General features: G+C 39.7%; 1 protein-coding gene across 2 annotated transcripts in view; it reads right to left on the bottom strand.

Annotated features, from left to right (window-relative positions):
- Positions 1–7,503: 7,503 nt before the first annotated feature.
- LCOR (ligand dependent nuclear receptor corepressor) overlaps positions 7,504–25,855 on the bottom strand; it is a 62,215-nt gene continuing 43,863 nt past the window's right edge. For both annotated transcript variants that reach the window (XM_051799988.1, XM_051799989.1), the window contains exons 5-7: positions 22,769–23,056; positions 19,848–19,941; positions 7,504–17,041 (exon numbers count right to left, since the gene is read on the bottom strand). In XM_051799988.1, coding sequence (XP_051655948.1) covers positions 16,072–17,041; positions 19,848–19,941; positions 22,769–23,056 — 1,352 coding nt within the window. In that variant the 3' untranslated portion in view covers positions 7,504–16,071. The remainder of the gene's footprint in view (positions 17,042–19,847; positions 19,942–22,768; positions 23,057–25,855) is intronic.

Raw genomic sequence — 25,855 nt, 5'->3', positions numbered from 1 at the left:
TTCTAATTATCAAGATCATTTGGGATCTTCCCTTTAAGGAAAAAAAAAATGCCATGACTGTTTCTTTCTGAGCATCTTCCCTGAGCTAGGTGCTCCAAAAGGATAGATAGCACTGGAAGACCAGAATAGATAGAAAAACAGGCAGCACCAGAAGACAGATAACAAAAGCAGGCAGGGCAAAAAAAAAAGTTCTTACAATGATTTTCACAGCTTTGCACATTTTAAAAAAAGCAGCACCCTGTTAAGAGAAGGGAGAATGAACCATAGGGACTATGGAGTAGAGAAGGATGCCCTGAGTATCTTTAACTGTCCCAGGTATGAGTTGTGAATGCACAGTAGCTCTGGACCCAAGGTGAGGCAGGTGTATGGCCTCTTCCCTGCTCCAAGTCCATCGCTATTGGTTCCTGTCTGTGCTGCAGCATACTGGGGACAAAGTTCTCCCTCCCCAGCCCTCTGGCATGCACACACAGGTCATCTGGAGCCACTGCAACTGCAGAGGTTCAACAACAGGGAAACACACCAAAGGTGAACTCATCTGAAGTAAATGAAGGCTTCCAAGCAGGATATGCTGTGCTGTGAAAAACCACACCTTCCCCTCCTAAGCTGCACCTACACTGTAAGGGAGAAGAAAACCCAAATGCATCGGATGCCCTCCCAACAGACATTGCTGGTCCCAGCTCCAACAGACACATTGCCACAAATGGCTACTACCTACTTCTAGAAGTCTTCAAGGATTTTAAAGTCTGCAATTATCCAGGTTGGGTTTTTTCCAACATGGATACGAAGACCCAAATGCAGCAGCTAGATAAAGTGCTCGCTAGAGCTAACCACACTCAGCACAGCTCGGTCACCCCGTGGGAGGGGCCATGGAAGAGAATGGAGAGCAGAGAATATCTTGGGTGTAATTAACAGACATTGGGGGATATGACCCCATTTCAGATAACCTGGAGATTCAGATAATTGGGCCTCAGATAATCCAGGCCACGCTGTTAATAGAAACAGTATCACAACTCCTAACGGCGGCGCTCCCCACGTGCCGACGTTATCCCTCCTTGCACAGGAATGCCTGGTGAAATACGAACTAGCGGTTTGATACACGTCCATATTCCCTGTCAGCTGCCGGGCTGAGCAGCAAACCCTGTTTCTGATGCACCACTTTGGCTGGCTGCTTGGGAAATAGGTTAAGGCAGAGAAGTGGATCGCAGCCCCGAATGCCTGGGGACGAGCCTGTCTCAGAGCTGACGGGCTAGGTAAGCTCTATTTTGAAAGTGGGTTAATTTAACTGCCATTCAACTACCATTAAATGATGTAGGTTAATTTTATAGTCAGATAACTATTAAGAAACCAAAACATAAGGCAGGAAATGTCTCTATGCATACCAGTGGGGAGAGATTTCCTCTGCGCTAATGCACACCCCTCCTCTTCAGCTCAAACCTCTCATCCTTCCATTTCTGCACATCCCTCACATCATCTTTTTTTTTTTTTTTAACCCTTGTCATTACACACTATTGTCCTTCCTCCCTCTCTTAAGGGAGCCTATTTTTCTTCTCAAAAATTCACCTTGGTATCCTGGCCCACCATTATTTTTCTCCTTTGATTATATTGTTACACATAGGAACACTAACAAATCTTCATATGACCATGGCAAATGTCCACTAGAAAAGGTCCCACCTTCCCATGCACATCAAATATTTGTGCAGCAACGTGGTGAATTGAGGTAGGGAACAACACCTTGCTTAGTATGTAACATGCCATCACCACTAATTTTCTTCGGCCAGTTTTCTTTAGGAATATTTACCACATTTAAAGCCTTCTTGATTTTGGCAGTTTACCCTTTATAAATGGATGCCACAGTTAAAATGTACTTTATCACTGTGCCATTTTCCATTCTGCAGTATAATGATAGGTATTGTTTGTTTCTTTACACTGGCGCCAAAACCCATCAATTGCTGGTTTGTCATAAAGGGAAAAATAAAGTGAAAAAATTTATCAACAACAGCTTATGCCTGCAAAGGAACAGATCCTTTGGAAAAAGCAGAAGTGACTCATCACTCCTCATGCGCAGCGAGGAAGCAGCGAGCATCACAGCCCTGCAGATCCCCCTGAGATGCCTTCACAGATTGCCTCGCTCTGACTTCTGCACCTCCCTGGTCCCACCAGCAGGAAAATGAGTCCCTAACCTTCCCAGAGGAAACTAAAGCGATGATGACCCATTAGCACACGCTGCCCATCAAGCACTCACTGATCTCCTCTACCCGCAAATGTTTTTTATTGTATTAACAGTAAGTGCACTATGCAACCCTGAGAGCTCAGAGAAATGAACTCACACTTAACCACGCAGTGGTAACGAGACCACGGTGCTAACGGGGTGATGGCACTTGCACTGTGCTTTTTATGACCAGAGAAACACAGAACGGGACCATCCCCAGAAATTGCAGCTAAACCATCGCTGAAGAAACCTCCTTGCAGCGACTCAGATATTCAGATGGCAACACCAGAGCCCAAACCATGCATACCATGGGGATTTCTGACCCACAGAAGGTTGAGGCCTTGCCACTCTTACAAATCTTGCGATTAAAGTCCTTTTTTTCACTTGTGAGCTATAAAAGAACAGATGAAACAGCCAAAACCCAAACCTCATCAACCTGCTCTTTGCCAGCCACTACCTTTGTCACTTTGATTTTAAGATTTATAACTATTATACTATTATATTATAATATTACAGTATATTTTGTACCTATTATTCCTAATTTAATAATATCATTAAAGGAGTGCAAAGAATATTTCTTTTAAATCCAGAATTATGTTATTTCTGCTTTATCAATTAGCAATCCAGTCTACACTCAAACAAAAGTAAAGGCACCAACATAAGGACATGTATGGGCAAGGCGGCTAGAATTAAAGAGCAGTGGAGCTGTAACCCATGTCATACACACTTGTGTCTGTCTATCAGATAAAAGGGCCCAACAAAGGGCCTGAAACAGGAGCAAAAAATCTACTTTATTTTAATGCATGAGCAGCAAAGCTCACTGAATTCCAGCTAGGCAGATCTCTAGCGAGGTCAGGCAGATGCCACCACGGTTTGACCAAAACTTCGTTATTAGCAAACACACTTCAGGTACCGAGTAAGCTTGTTTAGCTTTCACACCTTGAGCTGATGTTCAATGGCTACTAATCAGAAGGAAACATGTATTTCTGTACAAAGAGAGTAAATTTGCTATGACAGCTTCTTATGCAAACCCAGGATCCTATGGGGTCTTTTTTTACAGTCTCCTTTCCGAAGTCAAATCGTTTGTTTTAAACCACTGCTAACACCTCACACACAGCTATTTGCCTTAAAGGCCTGAAAGGAATCTGAGGGAGATGCCAAGTGTGACTACAGCACATCTGAAAACATAAAAAACTATACCACCACCTTCACCTGAAAGGGGAATGTGGCAGAAACTAGTGGATCCTCTAAGCAAACACCTCAGGCTTAGATTACAGCACAGATATTGGCTGTGTGTATGAAAACCCCTTCACATGTGCAGGGAAGCTGTTCAGCTTCTCCTAGTGTCAGGTTTTCCCTGCAGACCCAGAGCAACTATTGACAATTAATGTCAGGGCCTTCCTCTAAAGCTTAGGGAGAAGAAAGCACAGTCAAAGGCTTGGCTTTAAGAAAGGAAACCATAAAAGCCCCTTTCAAAGTTAGGAATGTCATTCCAAAACGAGTTAAGCAAGCCCTATGTTTTATTAGCTGGGCAGGAGGATCTGGGAAGCAGGACAATGGGATCTTGCTGCACAACAGAAAAAAAAAAATCCCAAACCTTAGTAGGTGTAATAAAACCATGTATTTAGCACTGTAATTTTTACAGGCAGTTTGCTGATAATCCTGTACAGAAAAACCACTCCTGTCAGCACACGGCTGGCTGATCTGCACCTGGAGCAGGAGCCTGGCAAAGGTAGGCAAGCGAGCTGTGACTGAGCCAGCCCCGCCAACCACAGCCAGGGAGACAGGGCAGGAGCCATGTGCAGCAGGACCCACCGCAGGCTCTGGCACAGGCGACAGCTGAAGCCTCTGCCCCATCCCTCATGGTGTTACTGTGGGTGCTGGGTGGGTTACAGCCCAGGACTCCGGTCAGTTCCTTAGGGAGATGCAGCTGTATTTTCATTCTGGCAATCTTTGCATTTTCAGGCATCAGTGCTTATATTACTATGCTCTGAAGTATAGTTTAAGCGTTTCTAATTTTAGCCGAGCTTTTAAACAATTCCTGGAAATCTGAGCTGTAGCCATCTCAGACAAAAATCTGCCTTTTAGTCAAATGTGTAGGGAACAGACCTCCTGCAGAGCTGTGAGACACCTGCAGAGGAGGAGGCGGCACAAGAAGATTTTTAGAAGTTTTATTTCAAATGCGACCTGTAAATTTTGATACGTTCAAAGTGACCTGTAAAAACAAGATGTAACTGTTTTGTTCTCTCTCTTCATGATACCAAAAGAGACCTTTTAAAGGTTGTGTTGTTTGAGGTTTTCAGGGAGGTGGGCAAGAAGGAACTTAATTAATTCATAAGTGTGAAGTAATTCAGATTTCTTCTGAATTTCCTACTAGGCAACTGAGAACATCCTGGATTTTAAGTTACAGAATCTGCATTAAATGCACCAGATCGGGGAAACAACACTCACACAAATGATGTTATTTGGGGTCCTTCCAGCATTGTAACATTTATTAAAGTGCCTCAAGAATAACTACATTTAAAAGATCAACTTTCATTTTAATCTCTTTGCCATCTTCATTGTATCAAAGTCCATCATTCTAGATTTGCCCTGACACTTAAAGCTCAGTTTTTTGAAATTGCTTTTGGTTCTGTACCTCCGTTTCTCTGTACATGAATCACAGTCCTAAACAGGTCCAAGAACCTGCTATTCACTTCCACTTAAAACCAGCATTCAGCCAGTACCCTTGGCTGGGCATCTGCCAGAGCAGGGTTTGCAGATTAAGAAAATAGCGATTTGCTGAAGTATTTTCCCAAATCAGGACTTAAATCCTCCCCCTCCCCCAGACCCACTTTTGTCATGCCGCTAGGAAATTAGAGAGCTCAGCGCGATCAGGCAGGAAAGCCCCTGGTGATCCGCCTTACTGCACTGCTGCAGCTTGACTCTGGGGAGACACAAGGTCTTGGCTTCGGCTGTACAGGAAGATGAAAGTGTGATGCTCAGGAATTTCCTTAACTAAACCAGCTTCACTCACAAAACTTAAGATGATTTTCAACTTTCAGATTCCTCATGCTGAGCTCAGGGAGTTGCCTACTTTCAGATCTAGTTTTAATCCCAACATCTGAAGCTTCCTCCTCTTCCCTCTCCCAGCAGCTCATGCTTCCATAAGGGACCAATGAGCAGAGCCTCTCATTTCACATCTGCTGGAGTATCTGCATTGTAGCAAGTGACCCAGGCGTATGAGGGGTTACAGTCAACTGCTACTCCATAAAGAATCTGCTACTTCAGGTGACCAGAGATGCTCCTGCAGGTTCGAAAGAAGCAGCTGCCACTTCCAATAACAGAGTAGTTCCAAACCCTTCCTGAGTCCCAACAAGCTGAAGTAAATTAACAGGCAAGTTTTAAATCTGCCTAACAGGGTTAATTGTGTTTCTTTTCTACTTTTAAAACACAGCAGGTTGGATGCTTCTTACTGGGTCTGGGTGCAACATCTTGTGTACTCTCATCATGGTACAGGAAAAAGCTTTAAAAGAAGAAATTTCAGACATTGGAATGGGCTGCCCAGGGAGGTGATGGATTCACTGTCCCTGGAGGTTTTTAAGATGAGACTGGATGTGGCACTTAGTGCCATGGTCTGGTAACCAGGGTGGTGTTGGATCAAGGGTTGGACTTGATGATCTCAGAGGTCTTTTCCAACCCGGTTGATTCTATGAAATCAAGACTGTATTCCTTTAAGTCTGAACAATTTCAGCTTAACAGTGTGAGACCATCAGCAAGTCCTTCAGGAAAAGCAGAAAAACTTGGTATTTGTGATAATCGCAGGACTAAAGCGTTGATTAAAAATGTTCTGGGACAAGCCTGCAGAGTGTAATGCATCCTAAAGAATGGCAGATGGGAATATGATGCATCACTTTCAAAGGCTATTTTCATAGATTTGACAGATGTATTCAGATATAGAGAAAAAAATACGATAAATGATAGTTTACTGCACAAGGCTTTCAAGCTATTTACTCATGAAGATTCACTATTCCTGAATAAGTGTAAGATGGAATCTCTAGTTAAACCAAGTTTTTTATTTAAAAGAGATTTACCTGGTAAAGCTAAACCAATGACAACACCCAATTAGCATTTTGCTTTTTGTTTTCAATACCAGTATTAGTATACAAGGAATACAATAGTTAGTTTGTAGTGTAACAGTTATTTAAGGACCTTTAAAATAAGGCACTGAAAATTGCAAACCCTAAATTAGCTACTTTTCAATAGCAAAAGCAAAGAAAGTCAATTTCTCATAAGAAAAGAAACCTGAGCTAGACATTGTAAAGCATTATAAATTTTCCTAAAGCCAGGAAATCCCTATGCATCACTTTCAAAATCAAACTAGGACTGAACACAAAGGGCAGCAGATATGCCTAAACTCACATGGGTTCCATTATACACCACTTACTGTAACCTACTTTTTAGTATTCAGCATTTCGGTATCAATAATGCATAACATCAAAAGTAGTGCAACCCAAAGTAGAGTCACAAGAAAGTAAACACAGGTCTGAGAGAGGGGCCAGCTGCAGCACGGTGTCACCGCTGGGTTGGCCTGGTGCCCCTGCGCAGGGGGACAGCAGGATGGAGTTGCTGGAGCTCTCCCTGTGCTAACTGGGAGCTGGGTGCCTGCCCCCTCTGTGGAGGGAGAGCAAAGAAAGTAAAGCTGCAGAGAAAATATAAGCAACAGCAGTGCTTTAGCGAGCAGCTAAGCAACCTCCCTGAGCCTGGTTGTGTCTGCTCCAGCGTCTACAACCCAGTTGCCCAAAGCAGAGCACTGCTCGCTGCCAACCCCACGTCGAACCGACCCGCAGGGGCAGTGCCCAGGGCTCCAGCCACGCTTCCATCACCACCCTGCCTACCTTGGCTCATTACTAAGCGCTCAGTGAACAAGCCTACATCACCTTTTATTTTCCCTCCTGAGAGACTGTTCCTTCTTCACTGAATAAATTATTTACCATTAAAGAAATTAAGGTGGCCAGCAGGGAAGCACAAATTAGAGTACAGGAGTTCATGAGACTGGGCTGCCATGAGACAGAGTTTCAGTTTTCACATGTATTCCCTACCCAGCTGCTAAAGCAGCTTTATTGCCAATCTTATTTAGGACAAGAGCCCAATGGAGGAGAGAGATTCCAGATCCTTCAACCAGAAATTGCTTTACCTTCTATTTTCACTTCCTCCCCTGCTTCTCCCCAGTTGTGATAGTCTGCATTTCATACCCTTGGGTGATTAGTGCGAGCATTTACGAAGCACGCTAGAAACAACAGAATTGGAACCCCTTAAAGTTTTTCACAACAAAATTTATTAGAAGAATAGTGGTTTTGAAAAGTCTAGCATCCAGTGAAAACTACCATACACAACGTTACAGCTGGGAATGTGTTTCCAAAATGACATGGTCAAATAATACAATGGAGCCATTAAATCTTACACATGCACAACAAGAGAATTAGCGCTTTGACATACAATGCAAAAAATAAATTGGACCACATGAAATAAAAATTTAAAAGTACTTATCACATACATTAAGACACAGCTTATTTAGTCCAGTCAAAAAATCAGAACTGCATTAAAAAAATTAATGTAGTGCAATCAAACCAAAAACCTTAATTTGTGATCATAAGTGCTCTACTACATAAAACATTGATCATAGCAAGGAACAAAAAATTCAAATCACACAGTACAAAAAAAATCTGTAAATAAATATAAACTACAGTACAAGAGAAATATTAAATTATACAATTCCGTCAAACTGTAAACAGTATATTGAAATGAGGTCCATAAGAGTAAAGGGGGGGTTCCTGTTTTTTTTTCCCATGACACTTGAACTTCTAGAGGTCAGAGAGAAATGCCATTTTCCATACTCTTCAAAGACTATGGGTTACATAAATAGAAAGAGAAGACTTTTTAGCTGTAAAGTGTCAAATAATAAAGCAGAGGTGTTGCTGACTTGCGACTGCCAACAGATCACTGTGAGGGCAGACCAGCAGATTTAGTTCTGGTTTGGCCTCCGGGCGAGCGCAGCACCGAGGCCTGGCACTGCCGGTGTGAATCAGCGCTCAGCGTTGGACAGGAGGCACCTGCCGAGGTCTGGCCCTACCGAGGAGGTGGAAGCGGTTACAGACACCGTGACTGACCTGGACCTCTGCTGATTATATGACAGGTTTACACGCTTGTCATACAAACACCAACTTTGGCAGAACAATTACTAATAAACTCAAAGCACTCCCGGCCCATTGGTTTCCATCACAGTGGCCAGTGCACAGAATTCTCTAAGGACATTGCATAACTAGAGTGTAGAGGTCAGACAGCCAAGGACCCGTGCTTGAGGTTAGAAGTAGTTATGGTGAGAGAGAAGCAAGAGCCACGTTAAGAAGCTGCCTCTGCTGTTCACAGAAGCAGCTGGGAATGTATTTCACTTTTAGCTGCGCTGGCTAGTAGTGGCATTTTAAAATATATAAGTTTAAGATAACATATATACTATATATGTATATAATATAATACATATTATATAATATACATAGGAATTTCTTACAATACATACCAGGAACCCCCACCGCGATCTGCTCAGTAGTAATAACTGAATATACAGAATGCCACTATAAGTGTCTGAGGCACTGTGTGCTGGAGAGTAAATATGCAGCTTTAAAATCTGTTTGGCTGAGTTATACCTGGATACCTGAACTGAGTTTTAAGTTGACATTCATCAAGGATGTGCTATCAGCACGTCAAAAGAAAAGCAAAACAAAATACAAGTCACTGCTAGGTTTAAGAAGAGAGTACAAGTACCTGAATTGAGTGAGGATAGTGTGTAAACTGTCCCTGAGGGTTTTTAAACAGTGTGTGTACAAGTTGGATTCCTAAGAACATTAGTTTAAACTTACATTGCGGACTGATAAAATACCAATGTCTGACAATTTAACAAGTGGAGGTTAAAAAGAGTTATGAGCAAACACTCAAAACATTTTATACATTTTAAAGCAGCAGTAAGCTGCTGTAAGCATACATCCCATCAGTACAAGCAACACGTGGGACTCAGATAAAGGTTTCTATTTGCAAAAAGCCCATCATATATCGATAAGTAAAGAATATTCACCTGCTAAATTAGAATGCACCTAGTTACAGACTAGCAATTCAAGATTAATTTTTTTAATCAAATACTTTGCTATACTTTGCTATTACATACTAAAATTCCTTAAGCTCACTAATGCTGGTATTCTAATCTATTTTTTTTAAATGTTCCCCCTTCATTTAAGAAATAAACCATTCCACAACTTAAACATTAAGATCCATTTTCAGTCCTCAGATGTAAAAAGCGTGTCAATGAGTTTATATTAAAAATTTACATGGTAAAAAGGCTTGAATTTCAGCCAGAGATTCTAAATACTACTCATTCCCTGAAGGCATAAGGGAGCAAGAATCCCTACCCATTTTCTTGTGATATAGTTTTCAAACTGAACATTAAACAATGGTCCAAAAGATTTTTCAGTTTGGGAAACTTCCCTTTCCCTACCCATCATCCCAGATTCCAAATGTCAAGCCCTGAAATGGCCTATTGAAATGATTAGTTAAAAATACCAGGCATGTATATATACATCCCCTGCCTGAACTCCAGAACATTTTGTTGTACTAGTCTTTAAAAGACAGATTAATATCCTAAGAGACCTTGTGATCTGACCTGAAAAGCCATTAATGATCCTAGATTGTACGTTTCAAATATCTCATAACCTGAAGACCAGATTTAATTAAGACTCTGGCATTGTAACAGAAAAAGTGCTGCAGTTATTTATCCCTTTTCTGGTACTTTAGAATAGGTCAGACAAGTGCTTTTTTATAGTGACAGTAAAGTTTACATGCTTTCAGCGCAGGCATAAAAAAAATTACCTGCAAAAGTATTTGAGAAATGTAGCACCAAGTAGTTGATAAACTGTATTAGTATCTGTAGTGGTGTCCTCATTATTTCCGTGTAGGAAAAAAACATTAAGTTAAACTGTACTAGGTGATGACTATAGAATTTTTTTCTGACAGCTTTTTCTGCTCCAGTCAGAATGAAGGCTTTGTCCTAATCCCTGTTCCATAAGGTAGAGTTATCATCTTGAGTCCTTCTAAATTATACTTACCAATTCAGCAGAGACAAGAGGGGCAGGGATGTTTGTTTTCAAGAAGGTAAATGAAATGCCCTGGACAGACCGAAAAAAATCCTCCTTCCTAGTACGTCACCCAGGAAAATTGATTTTGTGACTGGGCTAAGAGATTTTTGTGAGGATTAAATAAAGCTCTCTGAATATGAAGGGGTTTATGACAATACCTGAATATAAGCATAATTCAGTAGGACATGAGGTCCAAAACTCCTGCTGTAATACTGGTATAGAGACTTGGCCCCAGTCAAAGTAAGAACAGGAGAGAAGGAGAGGGATGGACAGTGGAATGCTGTAACTATTTAACAGTTTTTTCTGAGTATACTTGAAGTGGATCTACAGATCATTTTGAGTTTGTAATATCTCTCTGCCTAGTGATCATCACAGTGCATTGTGTTTATACACTGGATAATTTGAAATGAGTTACTGTAGTCACTATTTTATTTCATGCATCCATCAGAACTGCATATAAGTAGCAGTGCAGCTTTTCAGGTTTCTGAAGGTTCTGATTTCAATATAATTCAATATAATTCAAGATCAAGTAGAAACCTTTATAGTACTAAAACTAGTCTCAAAACTATTTTTCTTTTAGCACAGCTTTTAAAACCAATATTAGTCAACATTATCTACTGGTGCCTAGAAAAAAGCAACATTGACCTAGACTGAAATTATATTTAGTTTCTGAAACATTTGTGGGGAATACCTCGATGTTTCTGATCCTCATGAAAATGAGGGAAACAACACTTTCCATTCTACTTCTAACATTTGGCAGAGAATTTAAGCTATTTAAAATATTGTGACAAAGCTTTCAGTACAGGTTAATAATTTTGCCTTCATAAGAGTTTGGACTGCAACAAATGTACGCATTCTTACACTTAGGAGTTCAAATTTTGTCTTCACTGAAGAAAGAGGCCTTTACATTACAGATGCAGCCACACTGTTTTTGAGAAAAAGGGACCAGCAGAGTGCTCCCTTCACTCCTTGGACACTGTGTTCTTCTCCTAAGACTCAAGGACATTACTTGAAAGTAAACTGGAAAGAAACACATGGCAATTCTAGTTTTGCCTGTATAACAATCGTTGCAGATAATAAAAAAGCAATTCAATCAGAACTAAAAAGTTGTTCAACAAAGCTTACTCAACCCTAAAGCCCCTGAATCCCTTTGCCAGCTCCCGTGAATTTTCAGGGGAAGGCAATGTACTCCCAGATACTCATGAAAGAAATATTTATATGAAAATGTCGGCCTGCCACAAGACAAAGCACAGACTGTTCCTTGTCTGCTCTTACCCAGTCTAAACACACATGCAGTTACCTCCCGTGTTTAGGAATATCCCCGAGCACTGGAAAGTTCTACAAAAAAGGTGGTATAGGAGTTGTGTGAGAACACAGAAGCTGAATGTGTTCCCTAACTAGAGGCACTATCCTACCGGTACCCCTGCATTGTTAAAAATTGTTTTTACTCCAACAGCCATGAAAATTCAGAGTTCGACTTCAGATCTAGCAATAGGGTTGGTAATGCAAGCAGCAAGTTACGAGTTCTGCAACAAGAAGAAAGTAAAGGCATACCTGTATTGCTTATGCAGCAACTTCTCCTGTGCAAAAGGGATAAAATGAGAAATTCTAAAGGAAACTGTCTTGAACCTTCAGAAAAAAAATCAGGGAATGACTGGAAAATAAATTATCTTTAGACAGAAATAAAAACAAGTCCAGAAACGTGTCCCTACAATACCTAACTGCAGACGTTCAACTCTATAGCTGTACTCAAGCGTTACGGCCACAATAATGCCTACAACACTGTGGAATGAGGATCCAGCTGGCTGAAAGTGAGGTAATAGTTTGTAATAGGTCAGAGTTCTAAAAAAGCACTTTTACATCTTACAAGTCCAAAGGAAAAAAAAAAAAAAAAGGACACATTTCATACATGTTGGGCTTTCTCACCAGAACTGTACGATAATTAACTCCACACCAGGACCCCTACCACACTAAGCCTTACTCATCTTCAATTATATGCTGCAGCAAAGATTTACCAAGCGACACCTAAACTTCAGTACAATATGAAACTTCGATTCTTAAAACTTTATACACACAAAATATAAAATTACTTTTCTAGGATGGGGTAGGGGAGAGGGATTCTCCTTCATGGTACTTGGACTGAAAAACTAGTTTTCAGAGACTGCCACAAATATAATTCACAGTTTCTTGCTGTCAGGCTTTTTCAGCTACATCAACGTAGTACACAACAATACTGTTAAGTCCAATAACTACATCGGATGGACATTCTCGGGAATAAGAGAAAACTAGTGACAAAAAATACCCGAAAGGTCTCCTCCTAACAACGTCTCGATTTTTACAGGGTTGCAGTTTGTCTATGTTACACGTTAATGCGATCTCAGAAGAGCAGCAGGCGAAAGATTTTAAACCTTTCTCCTGTCCAAGTGATCCAAGTAACATAAGCATCCACTTACCAGAAATAAGATGAGAAACAAGGCTTTTGTTACAAAGACCGCAGTGAACCACACCTTCCCACACCAAAATATGGTCAACCAGGGATTCTGGCCATGCAAACTGCTGGTCAGCAGAAAATTAAGCATGCTAATGGACAAACATTAATTCCAATCATATATTTAAAATGATCCCAAATACCACTAGTTAGCTACACTGAAAGCGCCTGCAAAAAATATGTAGTGAAAAATGAAACAAAATCTTAGTGATCACTGCAGCACTTAGAGTGATACTAGTCTTATGTGATGAATCACCTCAGAGAAAATACATTAGATGGGACTTTGAAACAAAAAGGTAACATTAAAAGGTGCACCTGAATATTACAGACTAAATTTACAAAACCTACAATAAGGTAAAATATATATCTTTTGAATATTCAGCAGCTTTTTTTTAAATTTGTTTTTATTTTTTGAGAGGCTCATGAAATTTTAAAAAGGGACCACTAACTAATCTCAACCATGCTTCACAAAACAATAATGGCTATTTCATATTGCAGTTACCAACGTAATGCAATTAGTGCTTAAAAATAATCTACACTTTTTCTTTTTTTTCCTTTTTAAACAGAGACCTTTGGAGGAAATATGGTTGTTCAAAAGCTTCTCGAAAAAGAAAGATTACCTGAATATTAAGTTATCACAGATCAAGTGTTGTGTTTGAAAGCTTTGCAGTCATGAGTATTACAATCTTCAGGTCTCAGGACATTTAAACTGAGAGTTACGCGTTTGGTTTGTTGTTGGTTTTTTTTTTTTAAATCCACTTTCTAACCAAAGCAAATAAAGAGTACTCAACTTCTCACTATCTATTTACAATTCTTAGCCTACAGTCTGAAATGACAAGACAAATTCTCTTTTAAAACTGCAGCATTAAAGGGTAGGCACACCATTCTTCTGCTGCACGATTGTCACCCACTTAAACATACACATACAAAATATTTAGGTTAGTAAAATGAGCACTCCACATACACTACAGTGACAAGTTTTATAAAACTCAACTCATGTTGCTTAAATAAAGACAACTGCAAAAGGTTAAACCTCTCTCAACAGTAAAACTGTGTTAACTTTTTTTTTAAAAAAACTTGCAACAAACTTTCTACCATAACCTCCAAAGCAGATGAAACCACACCTTAAACTGCACCTTTATTGCAATCACCAGCTAAACTGGAACGTATTGCAGAGTTTATATACTGCTACTGAGCTTAAACTGCTTTAAATGCCAAGATGACAACTAGAGAGCTACAAGGAACCAGGATTTTGAGGACTAAAATATATTAAGTAAACAAGAACAAAGTATACTTGGGGCCAAATGCCCAGTCCGTTTGAAGAATGAGCAGTGCATATTTTAAACAACAGCAATGGTGTGCCTAACCTTTGAAAATATGAAGTTGCTGGGGAGGGGGAGAGGCTAATAGAATAATCAACTGTTTCAGAAGTCATTCAGCATCCCTAGGGCTACCTAGGCCACCCTCCCATGAACTTTGAGAAACCGTTTTCAGTCACTGACATCACTTAATGCTCTCACATAAAAACTCCAATGCTTCTTTTGGTTGTGCAAATCGGGGGGAAAAAATGGTAATTCTATCTACCTTTTGCACAGATTAAGACCAAATTGCTTCTACCTGAAGAACCAGCAATTCCGATTTGGTCATGTTGTGGTAAGTCCAGTAAGCTCCACTTAGTTACTGACCACTCCCGCAGAAAGTATCAAAGATAAAAGTTCTGTACAAAACTTATCCTGGATCTCCAGATAATCAGAATGATATCACCATATTGAAAAAAAAAAACAACAAACCAACAGATTTGTGGTTTACGGAGTGCTTTTACGGTGTTTAAATGCTCATTCTAGCATGTGCTAAACCACTATCAAAATAGATTAAATAAAAACAACAACAAAAAAAGCAGGACTTCAATTAATTCCTGCTACTGGCAACTGTAATATTTAAAAAGGAAACACCCATTCATTGAGTGTTCGACCCTGACAGTATTACAGATAGATATGATGCAGAGCCTGAATTAGATCAGGCTACCAGTGTTTTACTTCTTCCCTGAACATTAACAAGCTCCTTCACTAATGTGGATATTTGGGCAGACTACTGAGGTTGTAACGTTTGAGATCACCATTTTGTGGGCTTTTTCTTAGTTTCTTTTTTTTTTTTTTTCCTTTTTTTGCAATATCACAGTAGTTTATTACACAAATCCCCCTTCCCTAGATTAGAGCCATTTAAACTACCGGTTGGAACCACAGAGTTTAGTAAACTCAGAATCAAGTCTGTAAAAAGCATGAAGGTCACAAAGAACCATAGTTCTGGTATAATGAGGCATACCCTAATACATCATTTAGTGTACCCTGACTGCTCCTGACTGTGAGAAGCTTGTCTTCCGTGAGATAAGGCTACATCCTCAAGCAGGTGAGTCTAAATATCACCCTTCAAAAATACCAAATAAAATTACAGTGAAGGTAGTGTTATAAATAATTAACTGACATATTCTGAAGGTAGTGTATGTAAGTTTTCCCTCCCCTCCCCTCCCCTCCGGGTGAGCACTAAGCAGACAGTGAATGGTAAGTACGGTTAATTTAGAAAGAAAACAGTGGAGAGCCTAATTAGACCCAATTGATTATCCATCTAATAAACAAATCTGAGTTCAAGAGAGGTACCATTCCTAAACAATTTGATTTAGCTTAAATCTTTCAATCAATTGGATCAAAAAAATAAGGGAGAAGAAAAATTTCTGAAACATTTTTGAAGAATGACAGTCTGAGTCTCATTTGGAAAATGCCTGGTTTTAGGAGAGTATCAGTTTAACAAAGTGGACTTATTTCTATAAAGGCAGACATGAAAAATCCAACATCAGAAGTTCAGGCAGGCTCTACAGGCAAGATGTCCACTTCCACAGATCTGCATTCTTTGTGAGGTAACTCAACTCTCTATTACAGAGAAACATGCAAAAGGCAAAAAAAAAAAAAAAAGAAAAAAAAAAAAGAACAAAAAGGGGAGTGGGCAGGTGAAGGAGGGAAACTGCACCATACCAGGCTAGAAAAATTTACAAATGTGACATTCAGAGCACATCTTTCACCTGTGTTCACACAAGTCTATGCTAAACTGCAAAGGAAAGAGCATTGCAGTAAACAGGAGACTCAGGTGCGCTCAGTGATGGTTGAACTATGCAGTAGTGCTCACCCAGTTTGCAAAGTAATTGGCACTCTACAACATCCCTACTCATCTTTCAATTCATTCGCACTTTGTGCTGCTTCTCCCTGGGGATCTAATTCAATCTTTACTGAAACATCCTGCCCCTCCGACCTCATTAATTTCATTTTTTTCTTTGGAGGGTTTTTCAAAGTGCCCAGCCTCTCTTTAACTTTGTACTCCAGTGTACTGTGGGGGATCCCATAAATACTCTGAGCTTTGGAAACACTCATTTTCCCGCTCATAACTACAGAGATTGCTTCCTCCAGTATTTCGCTGTTGTACTGTCTGTATCTCCCTCTTTTCTTCCTAGGTTGCTTGGAGCCAGGATCTCCCTCTTGATCTGAGGTGGGATATGGCTGTCCAGAGGTAGACTGCTCAGCATCTGAGCCCCAGGAATCTGGTCCAGCATCCAGCAAACTTCTCCTATTTTGTTTTGGAAGGATAGCCCTTAACTTTTTGCTAAGCGCGCTCTCCGTTTGTGAACCCATTACCAAAGAGCTATAGCTGTACTGGTCACCAGTGCGGGACTCCCATGAAAGGTCCATGCCTCGAACTTGTGGTATCTTTAAATCCACAGGAGAAGAATGGCTCACGTCCTTTTTCCCATCCTGTTTAGTTTGAAGTGCCATTTTTTGAAAGGCAGAGTTTTCTGTAAGAAAAGGAAGGTCACTGATGTTGCTGAGTGCACCATTTCCCCTGAATTTCATGCGGCTGAAATTGAATTCGTAGTGTGGTTTTGCCCAAGAAGCCTCCCTGGATAATATTAAGTGCTGTCCATGATTCTGTAGTCCAGATGGCCCATGGCTGGCAGCCGTAGAAAACTGGTTTCTGCTCAGCAGTTCTTCACTAATCTGGAGTGATCGAGCCAGCGGTACTTTAAGAGATGTGGAGTGGCCATAACCTTCCCTGGTTCCATCCTGCAAGCTTCTTGGAGGTACCCCATCACCACTCTGTAGTCCCTCTGGATGGTGCTGGCTGGGTCTCCCAGGTCGCCTAATTGGATGGAAGGAAACTGATGTGAGCAGGACTTGCACAGGTAGGGAGGGATGGGTGAGGGGGCCACTCCTTTATTAGAAGGCCTTGCTTGGGTAACATCACTTTTTGTGTTATTTATTTTTCTCTAAATTTTTTTTTATTATTTTAATTTTTTTTTTTTTTTTTTTTAAGTCTCAGCATCAGTCAGTTTTAAAACTTGTTCGCAAAAAAAGAGAAGCTTTTTGGGCAAAGAAAAAATGAAACCTGTTGGCTGGTCTCTGGTTGGGTTCACAAATTCTCGGAGTAGAAAAGACTTCGCGCAAGCGTCTGAAAATCGCACCTTAATTACAAAGTAGTAATCAATCGCCATAGATCTACACACAACTGTGTTACTGGTGTGACGTTACCACTAAACAAGCACAGTAATAAAAGAGTAAGCCAAAGTGCAACATATTCAACATGCAAATATAACTGCCACCTGCAGTATCTACACATAGGTGGAAACCCTGGATGGTGTTTGCTTACATCATATTGAAGAATTGCTGCTCAGGATAAAAGAAAAAGCTTAGCAGGCCTCAAAGGTATTGCCTGACTTTCATTAAGCACCAAATATGAAAGCTGAGATACTGTGGATCACAAAGAAAAACGTTGCATTGCATTAGACTTATCAAATTGCTCTCTTAACAACTAACGGCACATACACATCCCTGATTCTCATTTGATATAAAGAAAGATCTAACTTCCAACTGTCATACAGATCAAGGGTTAGCAACACCCAAAAAAAAAGTATTTTTACCATTTTCCTTTCATCACAAGAGTTCTTTCTATGAAACAAAGTACTACTGCTGAAGAGAATCACATCTTTTGTAATGCTTTGCTTGCTTAGCCCCCTGTAATAACTAAGGCTCAAAATCCACCTCCAAATTTCTCCATGTTCAACACACAGATTAACAAAGAATCTATTTTAATGCTCTGGGACACTATATTGGTGTAAAGCCGTCCGGCTAAGTCAGCGTTATTTAAGGATAGTATACGCACTACTGAAAAGCTACATTATTATTATTTTTAACATCACACTGGGATTGAAAAAAGTCTTTAGAGAAAATACATCCACTGAAAGGACCTGGCATGTAACATACACAGTGCTTGATACATATGCTGCTCGCTTCTCTCCAGGATGCAACAAGTCATAGGTGAAGTGCATAACAAGAGTCCACAAGGATTCAGAACAAAATCCGGAGAAATGTGTGAAAGTTTGCAATTCCAGAGAACCCTCTCAAGCAATGTGCATTCTTTGCCCCTTCTACAGCATGTATCAGCATCACAGCATGCACCAGTGATTCTACACCTAAATAATGGTCATACTGGCAGTTAATAGAGGGTTACACCTGACTTCATTGATGCTAAACAAACTGCAGCCAACCTCATGTACCACACACCTGCACAGGTAACCACAGGTGCCAGTATGCCACATCCTCTCTGGACCCATAGAACTGAGCAGGACAGTGCCAGATGCTAGCCCTGCTATCCCTGTGTGTTGGACTTTGGCCCTCACTTGATCCACAAACAAGGGAACAAACAGTACAGAGCCCCAGTGGCTTCTGCTGCCTTCCTAGGAAAATAAAGCTGGAAATAACCTGTCCAGAATTGAAAGTGAAGAGCTAGTGGAGAAGGCTTATGCTAAAGACTTGTGAAAAAGTATCAAACACGGTTTGAAGTATTTTATTAATAGAAATATTAAATGGAAAAGTAATCTTGAAGGGAGAAATCTGAGACAGTAATATTTTTCCAAAGAGAAATGCAAAAATTCAGTCAGCTGTTATCAGTACATGGGATTGGTGGTGGTAGTGGGTTGTTAGATTTTCAAGTTTTTCAAAGGCTATATTATAAAGCTAAATCCAGCAATTAAATAGCCCTTTAAACCATACACTGTTTTTGTACTTCGCTAAAAAATTACTTGTTCACAGGAGCTTCAAGATAAAATTCTCCCATCAGGACCCAAAATCCCTCATACTCCCAGTCAGCCTCTCCAGTACAATTAACTCAATCCTAACTAAGAATAAAGGGTTTCTAAATGTATGCAAATGGTGACCATTAGAAATATGAAACCTAAAGATTTTTTTTAATTTAACAGTTTCACACCTTGAACTGATTAGGCAAGAGTATGTGATTATTTAAAAAAAAACAAAAACAAAAACAAAAACTTGTTCAGTGCTAGAGTACAATTGCAAATCCAAAGAGCCATATTTAAAGTCTTCTGAATTACCAGACTCCCTGCCCCAGACCCTTTCGTCTTTTTTAAGTTGTTGGTTTATGCTAGGAAATATTAACAAAAATCATGCAGTGATTTAAATCTAATTCAGCATGGTTCATCACCCAAATCATTGTTACCCTTAAATAAACTTTCTTGTTAGCTAACTTTCCCCTAAGTGAAATGAAGTCTAAATATATTGCAAAGACTCTAAGACTCTTCATGCATTTAACTGATCTTGTATCTCCATGGAAATCACTTATCACTAAACCCAAGAAATAGGTAACAGAAAGGTCTGTGGCTAAGCACCAAATTGGCCAAAATAACAGATATTAGTGTTCTTAACTGCAAGTTAAACCTGTCTCAATTTGCAACAACTCTTATTTGGCAGGTGGGGTGAAGGTATTTGCCAAAGGTACAAATCGAAAAACACATTACTCCAAAGGGTTAACATCTAAAGTAAGTTAAAATTAACAGGAGGTAAGCACACATTTTTAGTTAAAAAACAAACAAAAAACAAACAAAAAACCCCACAACAGTTTTAAGAGGTCATAGTAAGTTGCTTTCTCTTACCCATTTCCCGAAGTACTGGAGCACCCTGGAGAGTGACTCAGAGAGGTGCTGCCAGCACAAGGACTCTTCTTAGTGGATAAATCAAGCACACCGTCTGTAGAGACAAAAGAATGACTTCAGTGTTTGAAGAAGCAGGATCAGCCATGCTGATCTTGTCTTCAGCTGAAAAGACAAAACAAGTCTTTTGAGCTAAAGTCATATTTAGCACACAGCATTTTTTGTTTTATTATATTTTTAAACAAAATAAGGGTCGGATTTGTTTGCAACTTGGTTTACATGTGACTTCAACATAGCCTTCAGAAATCACAACAAAAATTAACAAAATTCTAAGTGCATCTGTTACAAGAGACACAGCTTAAAAAATTACCTACAAATGACAGTTCAGGATACAACAGAGCCAATTGCATAACTAACTCTCAGTGGTCCAAAAATGAGACAACCTTCAAATTCCTGAGATATTTTACCCCTTGAAGGAGAGCTGTAAGCCATTATTTGAATTCTTTTTTTTCAATCCAAATCTCTTGTAGGAAAATTAACTGGGAATTTTGTATTGGAAACTCACTTTCAAGTGAACACACAGGTGTGAGATTCCTCCTCACCTGGCAGCCAGCTTAATCTTTTTTTCCCCATGTCTCCAGCAGATCCTTACTGGCAAAGCTGCTGTCTCTCCCCCTCGATTGTGTCATTTTATTCCCTCTCTTCCTTATACCAAATTGTCTTTCCTGCTAGACTCCTTCCTCCATTCTCTAATGGCACTTCCTCACATTCACCCATGTTCCTCTGCAAACCCTTACATAAACTCTGCATTTCTAGGCATCAGAAAAGGGAGTGCTTTTTGCCAGAAAAGCCTTTCTCCTACTGCACTGAAGCAGCTTGAAATTCTGGTCATTTTAATAAGGGCAACATTTTCATAAAAGCAGCCCAGCCCAGCCATCTGAAGTTCCTGGAAACTTTGAAACGAGGAATTTGTGAGGCAAAAAGAAATGAAACCTGTTGGCAAGGTAAAGTCAAGATGTTTCAGAGCTCATTGCTCATTCCATCTAATCAAGTAAATACCACCCAGCACAAGAACAATGTAAGACGGCTTTCAGATTGCTCTGAGTTCTCATTTGACATATGGAGAAAAAAACATGATAAACAGTGAACTAGAATTAACTTACGGAAAGCTGTTCCACCCACTGCATTTGGGAACACACCATAACCCTAACTTAAGCAAGCAGAAAATTCAGTCTTCTTTTTGAACAACACTTATGCAGGCACAAGATAGAGAGACTGGATCAAGTAGCACCTCCTTTTCAAGTGGCTACACTGAACAGCACAGGCTGCTGCCACAGGCACTTGCATCCACGCTTCCTCCATCAGAGGGGTCAGTATCACCTACAAGTCTTTGAGGCCAAGCAGGACCAGCCTCATACCCCACAGAGAAGTTTACAACTAGCTGGGTTCCTCTCAACCCACTAGAACAAAATGTAACACAAAGCATCACTAGCAGTCTTTCATGACAGCCTCTGAAATCTCTTATTAACAAGCTTGGCAAAATCTCTTTCCAATTACATTAAATGTAAATTGGAAACAAAAATTACATCAGCAAACAGATTACTGTATAAGTCAATATGCACATGTTCTAATTCCATAACAAGTGTTACAAGCATTATAAATTATCTTACAGCTTTTTCCATCGCATGGTAGCTAAAGAACAGTTCATGTACACGCTTTCTTCATCATACCATCCTCTAATTAAAAAGGAACAAAAGTAAAATTGATTCTCTCCCTCTCTTTCAGCACAAAGTTTCACAATGAGAACATTTAACATTTATAAACATATATGCAAAACACTCATGAAATGCATTTATAATGAAGTTAGCTAGAAACAAATGCCTATCAGCTAACTGTACAGCTCCTCACTTCAAGAGAGACAACATTTGACCCTCCACTGCAGTTTGTAACTGAAATGTCATGACAGCTTTCAGTAAGTGCTGTAAGTGCAATGTCCAGATGCCCAAGCTGCATATTGTTGGACACATAAAGTTAGCCTCCAAGTTCAAAGAATAAAGGGATAGCAAAAGGCTTTTTTTTTTTTCTTAAGGCACCATTTCCACTTGCAGATGGACAACCTACTGTGATAGAAGGACTTCAGGCACTAACATCTCTAAAGAAGGGTAAAGGGGCTAATATTAATCCTATCAGTAGGATACACTTAAGATAACCTCTGTTCAACAGTTTCAGGAAAAAAAAGTTCACATACTACATCACTCACAGAATTTGCTAGCAAAAAAAAAAAATTCTGATGGAAAGCAAGGTTTTTGAATTAAAATAAGCTCTGAAACACTGTTACAAGTTATTCAATCTGTGCTCTGCAGAACAAGTCTATTTTTAAGGTAGGAAAGAGACATTTCTTCCAAGCGCACAAACCTGGAAGTTTAGTGCAGTTCATGGGTATCATTTTTACAGCCTTCACAAAGCAATTTCTCACAGACTTTTAAAAGATTCTCTTCTCACACCATGACCAGAAAGAAAATAAATCAGCCCTTCAGTTAGAGTATGTACTGATCTTCAGAGAAGAGACAACATCATAGTTTTCATGACCACATGAACTTGTCTTATCAGCAAGCATAGAGTCTATTTTGGCAGACTGTTTTTTAGAGCTTCCAGTAGGAACAGCACATTTATCCTGAGTTTGGAGCATGTCCATCCCCTTTGCCCTTCTTCAGAAGAATCACTCATGTCTATGGGCCTACATTCTTTCAAAAAGTTTCTTCTCTTGCACCACATCTACGCAGTCATTATTTTACTGCAAAAACATCTACTGCTTTTCCACTTTACATTTTATGCAAAAGCACAGCCTTCTAATTGTCTGGATTTGCAACAAGAATGCCATTAATGGATTGCTGTAGGATGCAAGACACTGGTAAGAGTCCTACCTTGTTCACTAGGTTCTGACTGAGACTTTCTGACAGTAAGGTCCAGAGGTGAGTCTTGGTCAGCCATGAGCAGTTTGCTGAGCACAGGGTTCTGAGCAGTTGCAGCCGTGGGAGAGGAGGCGACCAGAGATGCTTTCAGCAGGCTTTGGTTCTTTGTGCTATTGGGCTGGCTGGAGTCCTGAGTAGAGCTATTTTTTGAGGTATATTCAGCAGCAAACTGTCGGATCATTCGCTGCATGATCTCACGGGCCACTAGGGGAATATTGGGGTCAGAGACCCTAGGACTGTCTGCAAATATTAGAGATTTCTTTTAAAGGAAGCACTTCAAGTAAAACAGCTTTTATATTAAGTCAGTTTTTTTACCCCCCAAAAAAAAATCTAGGGGAAAAAAAATAAAAGCCAAAGAGAGTTTCTGTAGAAAACGTACTTAAGTCTTAGAATACCTGAACAAGAACCATTGTTAATTCTGGTATAGCCTTTCAAAAAGTTTCCTGAAAGAAATATGCAATCTCATCTTTTGTTTTCACATACAGATATATTCAACCAGACCTTTAAGAGGTATAGAAATGGAAAGGAGAGCTAGACCCATGAACAAAAGTACCAAGTAATGAAGCCCATTCCAAAAATATTGAACAGGTTATTTAGTGCAAGAACTGAGCAACTTACCTGCAGCTACAGAAGGGGAAAACGTTGCAGCAGTCCCCTACAAGTCTACTGAGAATTAAAGCCCTACAGTTCTGATCATTCAAAATAATTCACATGAAGATCAAACGTTCAAGTGTCTTCCATCTCATTCTATCTATTCCTTTTGACATTTCTACCATGGTAATCAATACACCATCAGGGGCTACTTGCAAATACACAAAAACCCAAGATGTGTCACGTGAAAAGTAATTAGATTTCTAGAAGAGTTGCTAAATCTATTAGTAAGTAATGTGAAATGGAACAGGTAGACATTCCGATTTATTTATATGAAATAGCGTATAAATACAGAGGTATTTGGGAGTGTGGGCAACTAAAATTTATTGACAAAAATCAGTATTTTAGACCAGTATTAATCCCTGATGTGAAGGCAAGTGTCTAACTCCTAAATCACAGAAGCTAAGCCCTACCACTTCACTTCAAACATTGATTGTGTTCTCCAGCCAAATCTTTAAAAGCAGCTCTTAAAAGGGAACAATAGAGAAGTGTTTACTTCCTCTTTAAAAAGAAATTGCCCAGGTTGAAAGGCAATCTATTGAAATTGAACTATTAGATGCATTAGCAAAATCTTCTGTGGGACATTACAGTGTTAGATTTGCCTTTTGCCACCATTTTTTACAAAAGTGCATCAATCCAACAAACCAGCTTTAACGTATGTGTAAGACATGACTGACATGAAGGTTTGAGCAGGGTTGCCCACAAAACAGAGAGCAGCAGTAAGCAGCCACGGTGTTTCTTGATGAAAAACCATATTGAGCTTTAAACATTCGTCAAGCCCAAATTCCTTCCTGTTAACCACAACTTTCTACACCTAAGACCTTATACAGTCACTATGTATACTCTCTTAGCAGCATAATAACTGTAAACTTTCAGGACATTTATGTAAATATGTAACCATTTTCTTGTAAAATCTACAGGATGTTTTATTTTTGCTAAGTATGAGATACTACTATTTTAAGACTACACCAAGAAATGAGCCAAACTTAAATTTTGGTACATTTTTAGTCTCACTTCCTTCCCAAATGGCCCACAAGGACACCAGCCTGGAAAAGGGTGGAGGCTTTGTTCTGCTATGGTGACATTTCTTCCACTTTCTAGCCTCTTCACTATAAACTGCTGAAGGACATAAAAAGGTTCTAGGGAGGCCCAGAGGGACACAAATTGATGGCATGATCACACTAATTTGTGTGACACCATTTGACATGTGCTTGTAGCATATACAAGTGGGGCTGGCAGGAATGCAGAGCTCCGTGGCACCTGTGTTTTCTGGATGAACAATCAGGCCTTTACTGTGCACCATGTTTTTATATTCAATTCAGTAATGCTTGCAGCTGAACATATTTACACACCCAGAAATAAAATATTACATATGTCTACAGCCATGCATCTTCACAATCTGTACCTTCAAAGAATCAGCCCAGAATGACTACTTTCTAGTGCTGCTCAAGATAAACTCACTAGTTCAGGACACAAAACTGCATTTTCAAGCAGAAGAATAGTTACCTAGTTACGTTAAAGACTTCTTGCTTAATAGAAAGCCTGAATGCTAAGGATTAAAGCTGTTAAAAAAAATGAGTGGAAAATATGAGCTGGTGCCCCTGCAGCACCTCTTGAAATCAACCAGATGTTTATCTTGACTCCTGTCTAGGTTTTTGGTTTTTTTAAAAAAAAAACAAAACAAAACTAACTAAAACATGGAAATTCTCAGAGAAGAAAAAATGTAGCAAATATTTATCAGCTATAGTCTAAAGCAGTACCTCTGAGCTTTAAAGCCTTAGTAGCTTTTGTGTATTTTTATACTGAAATCTTAAAAAGGCAGTATTGAACAAAAAAAAATGTATGATTTCATTAAACCAGAAAAAGGTCCTATCCTGCTACAAAGTAAAGGTAACAGACAACTAAGTTCTACCACCCTGCTTTCATTAGAAAATATGAACATTTGAAGAAAGCATTACTGAGTCAGAGTGGCATGGACACAAATTTCAGAGAAAGGATGTAAGATTAATGGGCATTAAACCTGTTCAAAAAGTTCGCTGATCTTGCTAATTACTTATTTATGTTCAGTACATGAATGTGTGGCCTCAATATACGACAGGCACCTGTTCACAGAACATCTGCATTTTCCCTGATCTGCCTGGGCTACAAAACCCATGTCTCAAATGTTACCAGCAGTGAGGATGGAAAGAAGAAAAGAACTAATTGCTGGCACAAAGCCAGGAGAGCTCAGCATCTCTGAACAATGCAGGAACATCAGAGTTCTGCCATTCTTTGTGTCCTCTTTGGTATGACAGTGCCTGGGGATCTTATGGCAGGGGCATGAGTTAGATTTCAAGCAATCTAAATACAGACAAGTTTGACAACAATGCATTGAGGATTCAGAACTGA

This window comes from Manacus candei, unplaced genomic scaffold (genome assembly GCF_025592945.1).
Source record: "Manacus candei isolate 608988 ecotype Guabito, Panama unplaced genomic scaffold, ASM2559294v1 h1tg000050l, whole genome shotgun sequence".
Classification (NCBI taxonomy): domain Eukaryota; kingdom Metazoa; phylum Chordata; class Aves; order Passeriformes; family Pipridae; genus Manacus; species Manacus candei.
Note: the sequence above shows the minus strand (reverse complement) of the source record. Positions and strands in the feature narration are given on the sequence as shown.